Source organism: Sapajus apella, unplaced genomic scaffold, assembly GCF_009761245.1.
Source record: "Sapajus apella isolate SASKATOON/1434 unplaced genomic scaffold, GSC_monkey_1.0 scaffold77, whole genome shotgun sequence".
Classification (NCBI taxonomy): Eukaryota; Metazoa; Chordata; class Mammalia; order Primates; family Cebidae; genus Sapajus; species Sapajus apella.
Window position 1 is genome coordinate 1,202,245 of NW_022437017.1, and position 18,082 is coordinate 1,220,326.

General features: G+C 50.1%; 1 protein-coding gene across 11 annotated transcripts in view; it reads right to left on the bottom strand.

Annotated features, from left to right (window-relative positions):
- Positions 1-18,082, bottom strand: part of DNM2 (dynamin 2) — a 107,564-nt gene that overhangs the window by 32,951 nt on the left and 56,531 nt on the right. For 7 of the 11 annotated variants that reach the window (XM_032251771.1, XM_032251765.1, XM_032251762.1 and 4 more), the window contains exons 6-10: positions 13,733-13,893; positions 10,246-10,388; positions 4,989-5,124; positions 2,345-2,412; positions 1,596-1,734 (exon numbers count right to left, since the gene is read on the bottom strand). In XM_032251771.1, the coding sequence (XP_032107662.1) occupies positions 1,596-1,734; positions 2,345-2,412; positions 4,989-5,124; positions 10,246-10,388; positions 13,733-13,893 (647 nt within the window). Of the gene's footprint in view, positions 1-306; positions 446-1,595; positions 1,735-2,344; positions 2,413-4,988; positions 5,125-10,245; positions 10,389-13,732; positions 13,894-18,082 lie in introns of all 11 variants that reach the window. The other 4 variants (XM_032251767.1, XM_032251769.1, XM_032251770.1 and 1 more) reach the window with 1 other exon arrangement.

Below are 18,082 nucleotides of genomic sequence, written 5' to 3' on the forward strand. Positions count from 1 at the left end.
TGCTGCTTTGGTGATGGCTGGGAAACCCCTTTCTCTAGGGGTTCCAGGAAAGGGTACTGCTTAGTAAACGTGATGCGTTTGGCAACATCAAAGGCTGATCGCCTCCACGGGCAGCCACAACCTGCGTGCCATGCCAATCTCCCCATTCCATCTGCTAACGCAAGGTGGAGACATCTCTAAGTGACAGCTGGTACGCGGAAGGGGTTTCCTGCCGAGGCTGAATGTTCCAGATGCTTGGGTTGAGACTAACACATGGAGGGGGAAGACAGGGACAAATGTGGAGATGAGAAGAACGAAACCTGTTACCTTCTCGGCACACTTTTTAATGACTGTGGCCAGCTCTGAGACCACGAGATCAACACACTTCAAACTTGGCTCTTTGAGTTTTACAATCTGTTTTTTCACAATGGCTTCAAAGGCCATGTCGGGGGTGAAGAGCCCCGTCCTGGGTCATGCGGAGGGCGGGACGAGGCAGAAAGACACCCAGGGACAGTGCAGGCCACACACGCGAGACAGGAGACAGAGAGAAGAGAAGAAACGAGAGTCATCTGATTAGTCCGTGCACGGGGGAGCCTGTGCCCGCATTTGCCCCGGAAGCTGCTTCGGATCAAAGAGGTCTGGGGTTTAGGGGTGTAGGCTCAGACCGGGGTGTAGTTACAGAAGGGCCATGGGTGGTTGTCACTGCATGGACAGACAGCCAAGGTGTGCGGGGGCCTCTAATGTTCATGTCGGTGACACCTGGCTCTGGGATGAGCGTTTCCAACCTGTATGGGCTGTTTTCCCCCTCCCTTTTCTAATCGAAGAAGCTTAAGCAGCAAATGTGGGCTTTTCCAGACTGAGAACAGAGGGGCTCAAGCAGAAATTCCCTGGCAACCGGAGCGCTGGGGACACTGTGGTCGCGCAAGCACAGACTGCCCACCGGGAGGCATTTCAGCTGCCTGGCCAAAGCGTGCTGCCCTGGGAACCAGGGCCTCAGCATTGGAGCAGGTTAGGGTAGCCCAGCACATCCTGCTGAGTGGAGGCAGTGGCTCGTTGAGGGCGCATAGAGGCACTGTGGCTGAGTGGATCCAAAAATGGGCTGCCCCTGGGGGACCGCATGGGGTGCAGGGGGTGGGCAGGGGCACTTAGGAGCCCTGCTGGCCCTCATGATGCTGCTGACATTCAGGCCTTTCCCAGAGCCGAGGGACAGAGAAGTCGGTGGCTCCAGGGAAGTCAAGAAGGGGTGACAGCCAGGGAACTTCAAGGAGCTCAGCCTCCAGCAGGTGACACGGGGTCCCTCTCTGCTTCCCAGGAGGCAGCAAAGCAACAGCCCAGTGAAACCCCAATTTCATCAGACACATGCTAGGCTTGGTATCAGGGTCCCAGGGACAAGTGTCCAACCGTCTGGCCAGTCCAGGAGGCCCGGCACACCCCTGTTGGGTCCAGGCTGACATGCTCCCGCCCCAGCCTCTGGGGAGAGGCCACGTTCATAGACACAAGGCGATATGGGGAGAAAAGGCACCTGTGGGGGCCAATGAGGCGCTGGGAGCCTGATACCAAACCCCCGTACCCCCGTTTCCACAAGGCCAGGAGTCACCCTGCCAAGGGAGCAATACCTTACTGGTACACTGCCTAACTGTATTGATTAGCTCCTGGATAACCAGGTCAACACATTTCAGACAGGGCTCTTTCAGCTTGACGACCTGCTTTTTCACAATGGCCTCGAATGCCAAATCCGGGGTGAAGAGCCCGGTCCTGAAACCGTCCAGACCCGGGGGCAGGGGAGATAAGTCAGAGAGAAACAAAGCATGGTCAGCAATTTCATCGGCCCTGGCCAGGTCCCCAACAAGGAACGAAGGCTGCTTCATGTGTGGGGTCAGACGCCTGAGTCCACTGCCTGGAAACCCTCAGGGTGACCCGAGGACCCCATGGCAATGCAAGGCCAGACACCTGGAGTGACTACCTTTGTTAGAATAAGAAGGGGATCCAAGAGGCTCACGAGGGACCCGTGATGGGGACTCATGTTGGCTTCCCGGAACCCTGACTCAGCTCTACCCCACCCCTCCCCAGGCAAATCTGTAGTGAGCTTTCTTAGTTCATGCCAACCGATAGGGCAGGAACCCAGCCCTGTTTGATCAGGAGCTGCAGAAAGCCCTGAAGCCTGCGACAGATGCAGGACTCAGACACATCCACCCGCACATGCCCCTGGAGACCCACAGAGAAGGGCTCACAGCTACTAAAAACTACCTGAGAGCCCTCTTCAGGCCTAACGATTAGGGGGCTCAGAGGTATGGGGACCCAATTAGCTAGGGGGTGACACCGCGGAGAGGAAGGGGCAGTGGTTAACTCTCCTCGTGGAACTTGCCTGACTCCGTGGATGTTCTTAATAGCGTAGCTGATCTCTCGTCTTAAGTCCTTCTCGTCAAACTCCATCTGAGAAGAGACAAACCATGCACATGCATGGAGGTACCTAGGGTACCACCATGGCAGGCATGCATCTGGGGAACATCATCTCCCATGCGTGGCTGTATTCACAAGGCAGAATATTTAACTGGAGGAGGCTGAGGGAGGAGAATTGCCTGAACCCAGGAGGTGGAGGTTGCGGTGAGCCGAGATCGCGCCATTGCACTCCAGCCTGGGTAACAAGAGCGAAACTCTGTCTCAAAAAAAAAAAAGAATATTTAACTGGTCAAAATTTTATAAAAAATTGAAATCTGACCAGATACAGTGGCTCACACCTGTCACCCCAGCACTTTGGGAGGCCAATGCAGGCAGATGGCTTGAGCCCAGGAGTTTGAGACCAGCCTGGGCAACACAGCGAGACCCCAATCTCTACTAAAAATATAAAATGTAAATAGCCACGTGTGCTGGTGCACGCCTACAGTCCCAGCTACTCAGGAGGCTGAGGTGGGAGGATCAATTGAGCCCAGCAGGCTGAAGCTGCAGTGAGCTGTGATTGCACCACTGCACTTCAGCCTGGGTGAAAGTGCAAGACCCTGTCTCAAAAATAAAATAAAACAAATTAATTAATTAAAACCCAGTTCCAGAAAGCATGACATGAAACCAACACTCTCATTATATTGGTGGGAATATAAATTAATGTAAATATAATTAATATAAATTAATGTAAATATAAATTAAAATAAACTTAATTTTTCAGACTATTGGCATGCACCACCACATCTGGTTATTATTATTATTTTTTGAGATCGAGTTTCACACTGTTACCCAGGCTGGAGTGCAGTAGCGTGATCTCAGCTCACTGCAACCTCTACCTTCTGGGTTCAAGCGATTCTCCTGCCTCAGCATCCTGAGTAGCTGGGACTACAGGCATGCGCCACCTCACCAGCTAATTTTTTTTTGTATTTTTAGTCGAGATGGGGTTTCACTATGTTGGCGAGGCTGCTCTTGAACTCCTGACCTCATGATCTGCCCTCCTTGGTCTCCCAAAGTGCTGGGATTACAGGTGTGAGCCACCACACCCAGTCCTTTTTTTTTTTTTTTTTTGAGACGGAGTTTCACTCTTGTTACCCAGGCTGGAGTGCAATGGCACGATCTCGGCTCACCGCAACCTCCGCCTCCTGGGTTCAGGCAATTCTCCTGCCTCAACCTCCTGAGTAGCTGGGATTACAGGCACGTGCCACCATGCCCAGCTAATGTTTTTTTGTATTTTTAGTAGTGACGGGGTTTCACCATGTTGACCAGGATGGTCTCGATCTCGATCTCGACCTCGTGATCCACCCGCCTCGGCCTCCCAAAGTGCTGGGATTACAGGTTTGAGCCACTGCGCCCAGCCCAGTCCTTTTTTTTTGAGGTAGGGTCTGGCTCTGTCAACGAGGCTTAAGTGTGGTGGTGTAATCTTGGCTCACTGCTGCATCCTCTGCCTCATAGGCTCAAGCGATTCTCCTGCCTCAGCCTCCGAAGTAGCTGGGACTACAAGCACATGCCACCACACTCAGCTAATTTTTGTATTTTTAGTAGAGATTGGGTTTCAGCATGTTGGCCAGGCTGGTCTTGAAATCCTGGGCTCAAGTGATCAGCCCACCTTGGCCTCCCAAAGTGCTGGGATTACAGGTATGAGCAACTGCACTTGGCCTTGCTCCTTTGCTGTTAAAAAACTCCTGTTTTTTTTGTTTTTGTTTTTATTTTTTTAATAAAAATGCTATGTGCTCATTATAAACAGTATAAAACTTCAACCAAGTCACAAAAAAGGGAAAAGAAGTCCCAGATCCTAGCACCCAGAGCTGACATTTTGGCAAACATCCTTGCAAATACAAAGAAACACTTGTAGACATCTGTGTTCAGTTTCATACATGAGGATGTTGTATATATCAGCTCAGTGCTACGTTGCACGTGCTGGCTCCAATGCCTATTTTTTCCTTCCCTTTTTTTCTGTTTTTTGAGATGGAGTCTAGCTCTGTTGCCCAGGCTGGAGTGCAGTGGCACAATCTCGGCTCATTGCAACCTTCCGCCTCCCAGGTTCAGGCAATTCTCCTGCCTCAGCCTCCCGAGTAGCTGGGATTACAGGTACCAACCACCACGCCTGGCTAATTTTTGTTATTTTTAGTAGAGACAAGGTTTCACTGTGTTGGCCAGGCTGGTCTCAAACGCCTGATCTCGTGATCCACCCGTCTCGGCCTCCCAAAGTGATGGGATTACAAGCGTGAGCCAGTGCACCCGACCTAATTTTTCCTTCCTTCAATGACATGCTAGGGACATTTTCTCATGTGAATTTATCTATATTTTCTGTGTATTTTGCAAAGAATGTATATTGGCTTTTGTGAGAGGAAAAACACAGGAATTTTCATATTGTTCTGCCCAAAGCCTCAAACCTGAGTGTCTGGGAAGGCAGGTCAGGGGGACACCTCATCCAGACCACGCCCTGCCCCCCACAGGTTTAGGCTTAGAGGTAGGAGCTTGAGACCATATTGCCAGGGAGAAGGCCTGGCTCAAGGCCAGGAGGAGGGTGCCTGACCAGAGATGGGAGGGCCCAGCCCTGGGGGCGCTACCTTCACCAGCTCAAAAGGGAACCGCTCGTGGAAGATGCGATTGATTCGGGCGCCCCCGGAGAGCTCCAGTGTGTCCACCTGATCTCCTGAGCCCTCGATCCTCTTCTCAAAATCCACCCCAAACTGCTGGACCATCCTATGAGGAAAAGGAAAAAGCCAGTGTCAACGCGAGGTTTCCACGCTGCTCTGGAATGACATTCCAAGTCAAGCCAGGGCTTACTGTCCTTTTTCCATTTGTCAGCAGCAAAATGTCTTCTATGTTAAAACAAATAAACCAAAGTCAAGAGCTCCCAATGGCAAATGATGGCTACAAGTCAGGCTCAGGCTAAGTCTGTTCTGATTATTCACCCATTCGATCCCAGAAGAGCCGCTTATTCCTCCCACTTTGCAGAAGACAAGAGAGAAGTTGAGGGGTCAAAGCTCAGCAACCGCCGCCCTGAAGCTCAACTTGATTTGCAGGATAGTGGCAAGGAAAGGCAGCCACCTCTGCACAATTCAGGTGGCTTCTGCAGGTGCCCGCCTCCTCCTAGCCTGCTGGAGTTGGTCCTCCTTCATTGACGGGATGTGAGGGCGTAGACAGGCCTTTGCCCCTCTGAGCCTCTGATTCCTCATCTACAAAACTGGTTGAAAGTACCTACCGGTTTCGTGGGGTCATTGTGAGCCCATAATGTTTCTAGATCTCATCACCTCCATGAAGTCACTGATCCTAAGACGCACTATTATTTTGTGTGCCCACAAAAAAAGAAAAAACGCTGCCATTAATGGTAATTCAACAAAGATGCCTGATTTCAGACAAGTTAAAATGTTCTCTTAGCTGGGTGCAGTGCCTCACGCCTGAAATCCTAGCACTTCAGGATGCTGTGGTGAGAGGATTGCTTGAGTTTGGGAGTTCGAGACCAGCCTGGGCAACAGTGAGACTTCATCTTATTAAAAAAAAAAAAAAAAAACAAAAAACAAACAAACAAAAAAACTGCTGGGCATGGTGGTTCATGCCTATAATCCCAGTACTTTGGGAGGCTGAGGCAGGCAGATCACCTGAGCCCAGGAGTTTGAGACCCCCCTGGACAAGATGGCAAAACTCCATCTCTACTAAAAATACAAAAATTAGCTGGGTGTGGTGGTGTGCACCTCTAGGTCCAGCTAATTAGGACGCTGAGGCAGGAGAATCACTTGAACCTAGGTGGCAGAGGTTGCAGTGAGCTGAAATCACACCACTACACTCCAGCCTGGGCAACAGAGTGAAACCTTGCCTCAAAAAAAAAAAAAAAAAGAAAAAAAATTTTTTCTTAGTAAAAAATTGCTCACATAATGGACAGAAAGAGGTAGTAACAGGTGTGGCCCCTTAGCATGGGCCTGGCTCTTAAAAAGAGTCTCTCAGCATTGCTTATTGGCACTGTGAACAGTAAACAAGTAAGATGATCTTTTTCGTGTTTTAGTTTTCCTAAGCATTTCTAATTGCTCTCCCTAGTGTCTTGGGGTGTCTCCCTTCATCAGTGTCACCCCCGAAATTCATGATCTACTGAAGTACCTGGGGACTTGCCCCTAAAGGTGAGCTGCTTGAATGGTGACCACTGCCAGAGTGATCAAGTCTGGGCTGCCAAAGAAAGGGGAGTCCCCTTCATACCCCAAGTTGAAGAGGCAAGCACAAGCTGCCCAGATCCCCAGTATCTTTTTCCTTGCATGAAGCAAAGGATGTGCACATTTAATTTCCTTCCAGGAGACACACAAATGCCTGGGTTAATGCTTCACCTGGAATTTATTTATTTTTTTTGAGAAGGAATCTCACCCTGTCGCCCAGACTGGAGTGCAGTGGTGTAATCTCAGCTTATGGCAACCCCCACTTCCCAGTGAGCCACCACGCCCAGCCAAATAAATAAAAATTTAAAAGACAGGGCCAGGCACGGTGGTTCATGTCTGCAATCTCATAGCTGGAAAGCCCAGTCAGGCGGTTTGCTTGAGGTCAGGAGTTTAAGTTCAGCCTGGGTAACAGTGAGACCTCGTCTCTACAAAAAATACAAAAATTAGCCAGGCATGGTGGTGCACACCTGTATTATTCCCAGCTACTCCGGAGGCTGAGGAGGGAGGTTCACCTGAGCCCAGGTGATTGAGGCTGGAATGAGCTGGGATCGCACCACTGCACTTGAGCCTGGGCAACAAGGTGGAGACTCTGCTTCAAAAACAAATACATAAGGGCAAGGCGTGGTGGCTCACGCCTGTAATCCCAGCGCTTTGGGAGGTCAAGGCAGGCAGATCACGAAGTCAAGAGATCGAGATCATCCTGGCCAACATGGTGAAACCCCATGTCTACTAAAAACACAAAAATTAGCTGAGCATGTTGGTGTACACCTGTAGAACCAGCGGCACAGGAGAGTGAGGAAGGAGAATCGCTTGAACCCAGGAGGTTGCAGTAAGCCGAGATCATGCCACTGTGCTTCAGCCTGGGTGGCAGAGCGAGACTCCATCTCAAAATAAATAAATAAAACGAAATGAAAAATAAAAAATCAATTTTAAACATGTACATTCCTTAATCCAAGATCCCTCTGCTGGGGTTTCTCCCCTGCAGGAATCCTCGCCTGTATAGTCACAGATGAACATACAAGCATCTGTTAAAGAAAAACCCTGGGTGTCCCCCAAATCGATTTGGGCACTGGGATACATTTACAGTCTATGGGCTGAGGCAGGTGGAAACAGAAGGCTCCAGGCTTTGCTTTAACAAGAAGGGAAAAGCCAAGTGCAGAATTCAAGCTGGGGAATGTCTATGACCATAATTCCCACTTGCTTATAAGGTGCGAACCTAGAAAGACAGCCTATGTCTGCATGAGGACCTTGGATCCTCAGATGAAATGCTGAAGAAAGAAGGCCCAGCTCTTGAGAGGGGCTGCAGTGGTGCTTCTCCATGGTGATGTCAACACTACCTGGGCAGGGAGGGCCCTGCAAGGCACTGGTTACAAATGTCCTAATATGCTAAGCCCTGGGGGTCAGGGACTGTTTGTGAAGGGCATCCCCTGGCCCAGTCCTGCCATGGGCTTAACAAGTAGCATTTAAATTTATTTATTTTTGAGATGGAGTCTCGCTCTGTCTACCCAGGCTGGAGTGCAGTGGTGTGATCCTGGCTCACTGCAACCTCTGCCTTCCAGGTTCAAGTGATCCTCCTGCCTTAGCCTCCCAAGTAGCTAGGATTACAGGCGCCCACCACCATCCCTGGCTAATTTTTGTATGTTTTAATAGAGACATGGTTTCACCATGTTGGTCAGGCTGGTCTTGAACTCCTGACCTCAAGTGATCCACCCACTTAGGCCTCCCAAAATGCTGGGAACACAGGCGTGAACCACCGTGACCTGCCTAATTTTTTTTTTTTTTTAATTTCATACAGACACGGTCTTGCTTTGTTGCTCAGGGTGGTCTCAAACTAGCTTCAAGTAATCCTCCTGCCTTGGCATCCCCACATGCTGGGATTATAGGCACCTTGTAATCTGCCCGTTTGTCCTCATCGCCATGTGAGATGGCAGCTGCTGTGACCCTCACCTTAGAGGTGCAGAAAGTGAGGCTCAGAGCGTTCCAGTCACCTGCCTGTGGTCACCCAGCAGGCCCAGGTTCACCCTCAGGCTGAATCCTCCACAGCAAAACTTCCTTCAGGCCAGTAGGCTGAATCTCTTTCCTTTTTTTTTTGAGACACAGTCTTGCTCTATCAACCAGGCTGGAGTGTAATGATATGATCTTGGCTCACTGTAACATCCACCTCCCAGGCTCAGGCAATTTTCCTTCCTGCCTCAGCCTCTCGAGTAGCTAGAATTACAGGGGCACGTCACCATGCCTGGCTATGAATTTCCTCTTGAAGCCTGCAAAGGGCCAGTATCTGCTCTGTAGCAAGCGTTTTGGAACACAGTCGAGGATGTCTGAGCATAAAGGCACTCTGGCCCCTTAGCCGACAACCACACACTGCGGCCTGGCAGAGGGGGTGGGGGGATGTCAGGGATACGATGGCCAGAGGAGGCAGTGTTCTGGTGTCCCTGTGAGAAATGCCTCAAGCATGGCACCGTCTGTGTAAGAGCCACCCAGGAGTCCCTGTCACCTGCTCTGACCCAGCTGTTCCAGTGCCTTAGGGTCCCTTGCAGGCCTAAAGCCAAGAGGTCAGAGACAGAAGAGACCCAGAGTAAGAATTTGGGGTTGGGGGGGCCCACACCTGCTTCCCAACCTCACACCTGGGCAGCTGCACCAACTCAGAGTCACAGGGGGGATCTTAAGAGCCCAAGCCAGAGAGGAACCTAACCCGGGCTCTGGCTCGCCTCCTCTCTCCCATGTCTCTTCTTCCACTGTGGCCAGGGGAGCCTGTGAGCACCTGAGTCAGTCCAAGAACCGCTCAGAACTGTCCATGGCTCCCACCTCACTCACAGCAAAAGCCAACGTCCTCCCTGAAGCCCCACAAAGCCCCACACAGCCTGCTCTATCACCTCCTCCCACTCCCCTCACTCACTCCATCCAGCCACCCGGTCCTCCTCTGACATCTGGGGCATGGTCCTGCCCCAGGCCTTTTGCAGGCCAGACTCCATCCCACACGGCTCCCTGCCTCACCTGCCTCAGGTCTTCACCTGACACTAAATTTATTTTATTTGTTTATTTTTTTGAAACTAAGTCTCACTCTGTCACCAAGGTTGGAGTGCAATGACATGTTCTCAGTTCACTACAACTTCCACCTCCCATGTTCAAGCAATTTTCTGCCTCAGCCTCCCATGTAGCTGGGATTCCAGGTACCCTCCATCATGTCCAGCTAATTTTTGTATTTTTAGTAGAGACTGGATTTCACCATGTTGGCCAGGATGCTCTTGAACTCCAGACCTCAAGTGATCCCACTTCAGCCTCCCAAAGTGTTGGGATGACAGGTGTGAGACTGTGCACAGCGACGCTCAGCTTCTAAGGGAGGCTGTTCCTGATGACTGCCTCACCAGCACCCTTGAGCCCCTTCCTTACTGTCCTATTCCGGCATGTAACACACTATCCATTTTCTTTCTTATTTTTTGTCCCTTTTGTCCCATGTCCCCCCATTCAGAGCACTCCAAAGGGCAGGGATGGGCACCTGTCCCCTCCACAGCAGTGACTGCAGTGCTTAGGATGAAGCCTGGCATGCAAGAGGCTTGCATCGGATGTCTGCTGAATGAATGAGTGGACGAGTGACGAGTGGTACCCAGTCTAGGGGGCCTTGTGGCTGGTGGAAGGCAGGAGCCAGGCTGGCGGCAGGGACAGGAACCGGGGTACGTACTGCAGCAGGGCTTTGGTTTTGCGAGTGGGGTCATCAGGCCGGAAATTCTTGTACTCCTCCACCTCCTTCTCCAGGGACAGCAGCTGGCTCTGGAGCTTGCTGCGCAACGCTGGCAGCGACTCTCGGATGTGGTTGGTCAGTTGCTGCAGGCGAGAGGTCAGAGATCAGAAGAGTGGCATGGGCAGGAGGCCAGGGCGTGGCAGACACACCCCCCCACACCTAGGGCCCATGCCAGGGTGCCACACCACACATCCTTGAGAGACAGCAACAGACACATCGACCACAGACACACTCATGTCTGGGAAAGGAGACGGGATGAAGCTGCCCATAAGTGTGATAAGCTACAAACGGCCCATGGGGCGGATATCAGGCACTGGACAAATCAACTGGGCGTCCACGCCGCAGAGGAGGACATGCAACTGCTTGCAAGGACAGTCCATTGGACCATGGAACATGGGGTCCAATGCAAACACAGGGACAGGCCCTACAAACTAAGATCGAAATATCTCCCCTGAAAAGGTACAGAACGCACTCAAGATGGCTCCCTGGCTGCAGCTGCATCCACAGAGAGAAGCAAGAAAGATTCAAAATAGACAAATGTGGGCTGGGCATGGTGGCACATGCCTATAATCCCAGCACTTTGGGAGGCTGAGGCAGAAGGATCACTTGAGATCAAGAGTTTGAGACCAGCGTGGACAACACAATGAAACCCCGTCTCTACCAAAAAATACTAAAATTATCTGGGTGTGGTGGTGGGTGCCTGTAGTCTCAGCTACATAGGAGGCTGAGAAAGGACAGTTGCCTGAACCCAAGAGGTGGAGGTTGCAGTGTGCCGAGACCACACCCATGGCATAGCCTGGGTGACAGAGCAAGACTCTGTCTCAAAAAAATAAACAAACAGGCCGGGTGCGGTGGCTCATGCCTGTAATCCCAGCACTTTTGGGAGCCCAAAGCAAGTGAATCACAAGGTCAGGAGTTCAAGATCAGCCTGGCCAACATAGTGAAACCCCATCTCTACTAAAAATGCAAAACAATTAGCCAGGTGTGGTGGCGGATGCCTATCCAGCTACTCAGGAGGCGGAGACAGAGAACTGCCTGAACCCAGGAGGTGGAGGTTACAGTGAGCCAAGATCATGCACTGCACTCCAGCCTGGGTGACAGAGCAAGACTTCATCTCAAAAATAAATAAATAAATAAGTAATTTTAAATTAAAAAAAAGAAAAAGCCATAAAATCAACCTATACTTTCAAAGTATAAGGCAGAGTTTTGCTATCTGTCCTACAATACAGAAGAATTTAAAAAGTGTTCATCAAGGCTGGGTGACAGAGCAAGACTCTGTCTCAAAAAAATAAACAAATAGGCCGGGTGCGGTGGCTCACCCCTGTAATCCCAGCACTTGGGGAGGTTGAGACTAATTACTCAAGGATAGGAGTTTAAGACCAACCCAGGCAACATGGCCTGACCTTCTCTCTACAAAAAATAAAAAGCTTTTACAAATTAGCTGGGTGTGGCAGCACACACCTATAATCCCAGCTACTCAGGAGGCTAAGGCAAAAGGATGGCTTGAGTACAGCAGGTTGAAGCTGCAATGAGCCGTGTCTGTGCCACTGCAATCCAGCCTGGACAACACAGTAAGACCTTGTCGTAAAAATCTTCAAAAAGCCCAGGCACAGTGGCTCATGCCTATAATCCAGAATTTGGGGAGACTGAGGCAGGCAGATCAGCCTGGCCAACATGGTGAAACCCCGTCTCTACAGGAGAATCACTCGAACCTGGGAGGCGGAGGTTGCAGTGAGCTGAGATCATGCCACTGCACTCCAGCCTAAACAACCGAGCGAGACTTTACCAAAAAAAAAAAAAAAATGTATGAAATTAAAAAAAAAAAAAAATTAAATAAAAATAAAAAGTGTCTGGCGAGCTAAAAAAGAGGCATGAAGGAACCTCACATCTATGGCATGGAGCTAGTGGAGTGCCCAAAGACTTCCGTGACCAGGGGCACACAGGACCCTGTCTGCGTGAGCTGCCTAGAAAGGCAGGGAGCTACACTGGCCTTCCCTTGGTCTGTGACAGGATCCTAGAGCACTTAAGTCGAGCAAATGGAGAGGAAGGGGCACTGCTGCTCTAGGAAGCACCCCACGTGGAAGGAGGCTGAGCCCCTCCAGACTCCCTGGAGGCCAGCTGGCTCTCTGCTGCTGGCTCTCAGGAGGCCCCAGTTGGCTGTGGAGTTTTACTTCCCTTCCTCTCCCTACTCCTGTTTGCAGGCAGACCGTAGCTTTCTCTCCTGGAGGGACCCTCCCTCTAGATACTGACTTCCCTCTTTGGTCTCCTGGGCTGCCGTTTCTGGGCTGCTCTTTTCCTGGCCCCTGCCCCTACTGGATTCAGGATCCTGCATTTATCTGGTGGTTTGTTTGGTGTCAGCCTCCCCCATTAGAATTATGCATTCCATAAGGACAGGGACCTGCTCGCATATGTACACTGTGTCCCCCTGATACGTGCATGAAAGGATGACTCCTGGAGTGCTGCTAAGACCCTGCTGCCAACCTGGAAGGTGCCAGAAAGCAGCGAGGAGGAATGTCTTGCCCCTGCTACCAGGCACTGCAAAGGCAGGCCCAGTCAGGCAAGCCACTGTCACAGCTAACAATGGGCAATGCCTGTTAGGGGGTCGCCACCTATTCCTACAGCAAGGACGCCACCCCCTCAGAGAAGCCTGCACACATGCAAAATGATGCTATTAATGGCAGCCTTTGTTGACTAGGGGGATTAGAAACAATCCCAGCAGCCCTGCCAAAGAGACCAGTTAAACAGACCAGACTCAGGGCACAGAGCCTACCACACAGCTACAGAAGAGAGCAAGGACAGGCTCTCTGCTGCAGGGGCGAAGCTCCACGACACTGCTGTGCAAACAAAAGCAGGTACAGGGGGAGATCCATGACACTGTCATTTATGGTAAGAAAGGTTGAAATGTGGCTCTCAGGCAGGATAAGGACAGTAATGACAGTTGTACCTGTGGGGGTGGAGGGGGTGATGGGGCACATCACTGTATACCTTTATTCCCTCCCTGAGATAGGGCCTCAGTCTGTCGCCCAGGCTGGAGTTCAGTGGTGCAATCATAGCTCAGTGAAGCCTGGAAATACTGAGTCCAAGTGATCCTCCTGCTTCAGCCTCCCAAGTACCTGGGACTACGGGCATGTGCCACCATGCTTAGCTAATTTTTTCTAGAGATGGAATCTCCATGTGTTGCTCAGACTGGTCTCGAACTCCTAGGCTCAAGTGATCCTCCTGCCTTGGCCTTCCAAAGTGCTGGGATTACAGGCGTGAGCCACTGCGCCTAGCCAAGTACATTCATTACAGCAAAAATAAATGTGGACTGAACTCATTTTGCTAAAACAAGTGCTGCTCTACCCGAAACAAGTGCTGGTGAGGACTGCAGCTGTTGTGCAGTACACAGCTTATGCACTGCACATGGCTGTGCAAACCCTTGCAGTACCTGATTCAGCGTCTTCTGCAGATGCGGCGTGCCCATGCGGTCGGCCATGTGCCGGTAGGCTGGGTGGGAGAGGAAGAACTTCCTCTCAGCTGCCAGTGCTGCACGGATGTCCTTCTTGCCCTCAATATCCTTCTGGCTGCGGTTCACCACGCCAATGTAGCCTGTTGGGAGAGGGAGTCAGAGCAGGGGCAAAGCCAGGTGAATCAAGTGGACCTGGCACAGGGATGGGCAAGGTTCAGGTATAGAGTTGGATCCTATCCCACGAGACGCTCACAGACTATGTTACAGCACGTTACTCAAAAACAACACAGAGGGTCTGAATGCACAGGCAGCCACGAAGAGCAACAGAAGTATTTTGGGGAAGGAGAGATCACATTCAGCCTGGGACAAAAAAAAAAGCATTGAGGCTGATGTAATCTATAAGCTGAGAATCAAAGAGAGGTAAGAAAAGGCTGTGGTGGCTCACGCCTGTAATCCCAGCACTTTGGGAGGCCAAGGTGGGTGGATCACAAGTCAGGAGTACGAGGCCAGCCTGGTCAGCATGGTGAAACCCCATCTCTACTAAAAATACAAAAAATTAGCCAGGCATGGTGGCATGTGACTATAGTCCCAGCTACACAGGAGGCTGAGGCAGGAAAATTCTTGAACCCAGCAGGCGGAGGTTGGAGTGAGCCAAGACCACACCACTACACTCCAGCCTGGGCAACAGAGCAAGACTCCATCTCAAAAAGAAAACCCTCAAGTCCAGGTGCAGTGGCTCACACCTGTAATTCCAACACTTTGGGAGGCTGAGGTGGGTAGATTGCTTGAGACCGAGGGTTTAGGACCAGCCTTGGTAACATGGCAAATCCTCATCTCTACAAAAAAATACAACAATTAGCGAGGCGTGGTGACATATGTATATAGTCCCATCTACTTGGGAGGCTAAGATGGGAGGATCACCTGAGCCTGAGAGTTCAAGGTTGCAGCAAGCTGTAATCACCCCACTGCACTCCAGCCTGGGCAACAGAGCGAGGCCTTGTCTCAAAAGATAAAAAGTAATAACATCTCAAAAACAAGAGCAATGGGGAAGAGCTAAAATCCACTATCAAGCGAGTATATTTTAAACAGTTGGGTACATCAGGGTATTCATGCCCAGAGAGATAAATGGAACTGAAAAGAAAGTCTAAAAATACACTGAGAAGGAGGCAGAACTGAAAGTCAACACTTCAATCTATGGGGGAGAAAAGCTGGATGAAGATTCAATGCATGCTGCTGGCAAAGAATCCAAGTGGAATGTCTACCAAAGTTAATTCTCAAGCGATCACAGATTTAGAAAACATGAATCTAAAAAAGAATCTGATGAAAAAATGAATTTTTTTTTTTTTTAGAGACGAGGTTTCACCATGTGGCCAGGATGGTCTCAATCTCCTAACCTTGTGATCCGCCTGCCTTGGCCTCCTGAAGTGCTGAGATTACAGGTGTGAGCCACCACGCCCAGTATGATTTTTTTTTTTTTTTTAAAGACGGAGTATTGCTCTGTCGCCCAGGCAGGAGTACAATGGCACAATCTCAGCTCACTGCAACTTCTGCTTCCTGGGTTCAAGTGATTCTCCTGCCTCAGCCTTCTGAGTAGCTGGGATTACAGGCATACACCACCCATGCCCAGCTAATTTTTTTATTTTTAGTAGACAAAGAGTTTCACCATGTTGGCCAGGCTGGTCTTGAACTCCTGACTTCAGGTGATCCGCCTGCCTCAGCCTCCCAAAGTGCTGGGATTACAGGCGTGAGCCACTGCACCCAGCCTGAAAACATGGATGATTTTTTTTTTTGTAAATGACAGTACTTACACTAGAATTTTCCGGAGCAAAACACAAGCAGCAGTGAGTGGAGGAGAAATGGAACTGAGGACAGGGAACTGAGAGAGACTCTCCTTGATTTATAGCCTTCAGTATCATTTAAAATTTGTGTGTGTGTGTGTGTGTGTGTGTGTGTGTGTGTGAGAGAGAGAGAGAGAGAGAGAGAGAAACAGCGTCTCACCAAGGCTAGAGCGCAGTGCTGTGATCTCAGCTCACAAAAGCCTCAACCTCCCAGGCTCTAGTGATCCTCCTAACTCAACCTCCCAAGTAGCTGGGACTACAGGCGCATAACCATCATGCCTAGCTAATTTTTCTAGACACGGGCTTTCTCCATGTTGCCCAGGCTGGTCTTGAACGCCTGGGCTCAAGTGATCATTCTGCCTCAGCCTCCCAAAGTGCTGGGATTACAGGCAGGGGCCACTGCACCTGGCCCATTTTTGAATTTTCTAATCAAGGAAAACTACTTTTAGAGTTAAAATACTAGTTTGAAGAAAATACTTATGACATATGAACATAAAGAAATTGGGAAGGTGAAGGGTAGGGAGATGGCATTTAAAAGGCCAGAACAGGCCGGGTGCAGTGGCTCACACCTCTAATCGCAGCACTTTGGGAGGCTGAGGCGGGTGGATCATGAGGTCAGGAGATCGAGACCATCCTGGCCATTGTGAAACCCCATCTCTACTTAAAAAAAAAAAAAACAAAAACAAAAACAGAAAGCCAGGCACACTGGCATGCGCCTGTAGTACCAGGTACTCAGGAAGCTGAGGCAATAGGATCACTTGAGGCCAGGACTTGAAAGTCAGCCTGAGAAACATAGCGAGACCCTGTCTTGAAAAATAATAAAAATAAGTATTTTTCTAGAAAAGAACGAAACACCAGAACAGCCAGGAGCCCCTAAGCATGGACATGAGGCACCCAACAATATGGGTGCACAAATGGGTAACATGGTAAACAAAGATCGTAGCCAGGTGCCAGATAAATGGTAATTGCTTAATAAACAGATGCAGTTACTGCTATTCACTGCTTTTGTTTTGTTTTGTTTTTATGAGACAGAGTCTAGTGCTGTAGCCCACCTGTAGCCTAGGCTGGAGTGTAGTGGTGTAATCTCAGCTCACTGCAACCTCTGCCTCCAGGGTCCCAGTTCAAGCAATTCTCCTGCCTCAGCCCCCGAATAGCTGGGATATAGGCTTGAGCCACCTCGCTTGGCCTATTATTGTTATTAACACAAACAAGGAGGGAAAAGTAGGTTGAGGGTAAGTGGCAAGAAGCCGAAAGTGAAAAACATGTATTTATGCTTCGTTTTCTTTCTTTTTTTTTTTTTTTTGAGACAGAGTCTCACTCTGTCGACCAGGTTGGAGTGCAGTGGCATGATCTCAGCTCATTGCAACCTACGCCTCCCAGGTTCGAGTGATTCTCCTGCCTCAGTCTCCTGAATAGCTGGGATTATAGGCGTGTGCCTCCAAACCTGGCTAACTTTGGTATTTTTAGTAGAGACGGGGTTTCAACATATTGCACAAGCTGGTCTTGAACTCCTGACCTCATGATCCACCCACATTGAACTCCTGAAGTGCTGGGATTACAGGTATGAGCCACCGCGCTCAGCCTATGCTCCATTTTCTTTGCAGTGGGGTTGTACATGTTTCTCTGGAGAAAAAGGGGAGAGGTTCCTGTCATCTATCCTTCAGGGTCTTGACTGCTCTTCATCCTTTCCAGATCTCCCTTGGATCCAAGTGGGAGGAGGGAAATGGAAGCATGCCAAAACGTGAGGTGACAGTAGGAGACCCAAGATCTGAACCCAGATCCCTGTGAAGCCAAAGTCACTATCACCTGTGTGACAGCACGAAGAAGGAAACAGCAGGGGCCAGTGAAAAGCATCTGGCTTGGATTTGGGTTGATTTACTTAAGAGATGACGTCTCACTCTGTTGCCCACTCTGCTTTGCAGTGGCATGAACATAGCTTACTAGTCTTGAACTCCTGGGCTCAAGCCATCCTCCAGGCTCAGGCTCCTGCGCAGCTGGGAGTACAGGCTCATGCAACATCACACAAGGATACTTTTTTTTTTTGAGACGGAGTCTCACTCTGTCGTCCAGGCTGGAGTACATACAGTGGTGTAGTCCCAGCTCACTGCAACCTCCACTTCCCTGGTTCAAGCAATTCTTGTGTCTCAGCCTCTCAAGTAGCTGGGATTAGAGGCATGTGCCACCATGCACAGCTAATCCTTTTTTATATTTTTAGTAGACACGGGGTTTCACTATTTTCGTCAGGCCGGTCTCGAACTCCTGACCTCAAGTGATTTGCCCACCTTGGCCTCCCAAAGTGCTGGGACTACAGGTGTGAGCCACTGTGCCTAGCCTGGATAATTTTTTTAAGAGGGAAATGGGGTCTTGCTGTGTTGCCCAGGCTGGTCTCAAACTCTGGGCCTCAAGACATCCTCCCAACTGAGCTTTCCAAAGTCCTGAAGTTAAAGGCACAAGCCACCATGCCTAGCCTGGGTTCCCATAAAGGACAGGA